This window comes from Coenobita brevimanus, chromosome 102 (genome assembly GCF_032717465.1).
Source record: "Coenobita brevimanus isolate Jiangsu-jjx chromosome 102, ASM3271746v2, whole genome shotgun sequence".
Taxonomy (NCBI): domain Eukaryota; kingdom Metazoa; phylum Arthropoda; class Malacostraca; order Decapoda; family Coenobitidae; genus Coenobita; species Coenobita brevimanus.
Window position 1 is genome coordinate 41,300,845 of NC_137055.1, and position 1,256 is coordinate 41,302,100.

Below are 1,256 nucleotides of genomic sequence, written 5' to 3' on the forward strand. Positions count from 1 at the left end.
CTAGCTCATGTTCTCGCTGTAGGTGCGTCTGTTGGCGTAGGTCTGGCGCATGGTGGCAGCAGTTGGATAGTACACGGTGTTGGAGCGGTGCAGCAACACGGGCTGGTTGGCAGAGTCTATCGCCATGCCACTAAGGCCTCGCACGGTGTTGTGTCGTCGCCGGGGTTGTCGAAGGATTTTCTGCACTGGTTTCTGTGGCTTCTGTCTGGCTGGGGAGTCCAGACGCAGGGAGTTGATGCTGAGGAGGGACAGTGCCCGGCGAAGTGAGGACTTGCGCACGACCTCCCGGCCATGGTGGCTGCGGGCACGTGGTGACTCTTCCACATATATGGTGGGCAGGTTGGTGTCCACCTCATGCCTCCGGCGGTGGCTGCGGGGCAACCTGAGGGACACGGCCCGCCGAGGTTGTTTAACCACCAGGCCTGTTGATCCCGGGTTCAACTCTGTTTCACCCCTAGGACGCCGGATCTTGAGGGAGGATGACCTGCCGATGCGCTCCTGTAGAACAGCAGCAACGGAGGAAATGGAGCTGATGGAGCCACGATCACTGCTGATAGAGCTACGAGACACCTTCCGACCCCTGAAGATAATCTGCAGTGGCCGCAGGTCATCCTCACCAGTTGAAGTACCCTCCCCGGACCTGTCGTCTCTGTGGAGGTCAGAGTGTTCCCCCTGCTCCACTGTCAGCCCCCTTCGCTCACAGTCCCCGTAGCTGGTCAGTGACTCCCTTAGGCTGTATTTACCAGAGGATTCACTGCTGTGACTCCCTGGGGCTTCATCCCTGCAGCTTCCATCCTCGTAGTAGCTCCGCCCGGAGTCCAGTGCGGAGTCCGAGCCGACGTGTTGCATGGCCTCCCTCTGGTGACCGTTGATGCCAACCACCTTGTCTGGCGACATGTCTATTGGATCAGAGGTGGAGAGGGAGGAGTTACGACGACAATACTGGCACTGACCCATACTAGTCTACCTGCTACACCCACACACTGGCCTCTGCCCGCCCGGTAAAGCACTCCCCCACCCTGCCATGGTTCCAAACCCTCACACTCCTCGCGTCACTAGCTTCATACCGGCCTCTCTCCGCGCTATATATCACAGGTAGGCAGTTCTCATTGTACAACGGGGATGTTTTTTTAAATATCACAGCTTTTCTCACATAACTAGACCTGCGAACCGAGAGAAAGTGATTGATCAACTTTTACGGTAGCGATGAAACTTAATTATGCTCCAGGACGTTACAAAAAGTCGACGTACGGTAG

At 56.9% G+C, this 1,256-nt stretch overlaps 1 protein-coding gene across 1 annotated transcript; it reads right to left on the minus strand.

Moving 5' to 3' along the window:
• Positions 1-957, minus strand: LOC145415382 (uncharacterized). Its single transcript, XM_080284666.1, has one exon. It carries the CDS (start codon positions 955-957, stop codon positions 1-3), a length of 957 nt encoding a protein of 318 aa, XP_080140792.1.
• Positions 958-1,256: the final 299 nt, after the last annotated feature.

Bases quoted from the DNA above. Each gene is read 5' to 3' on its own strand.
- LOC145415382 (XM_080284666.1), bottom strand. From the start codon at position 957: ATGGGTCAGTGCCAGTATTGTCGTCGTAACTCCTCCCTCTCCACCTCT.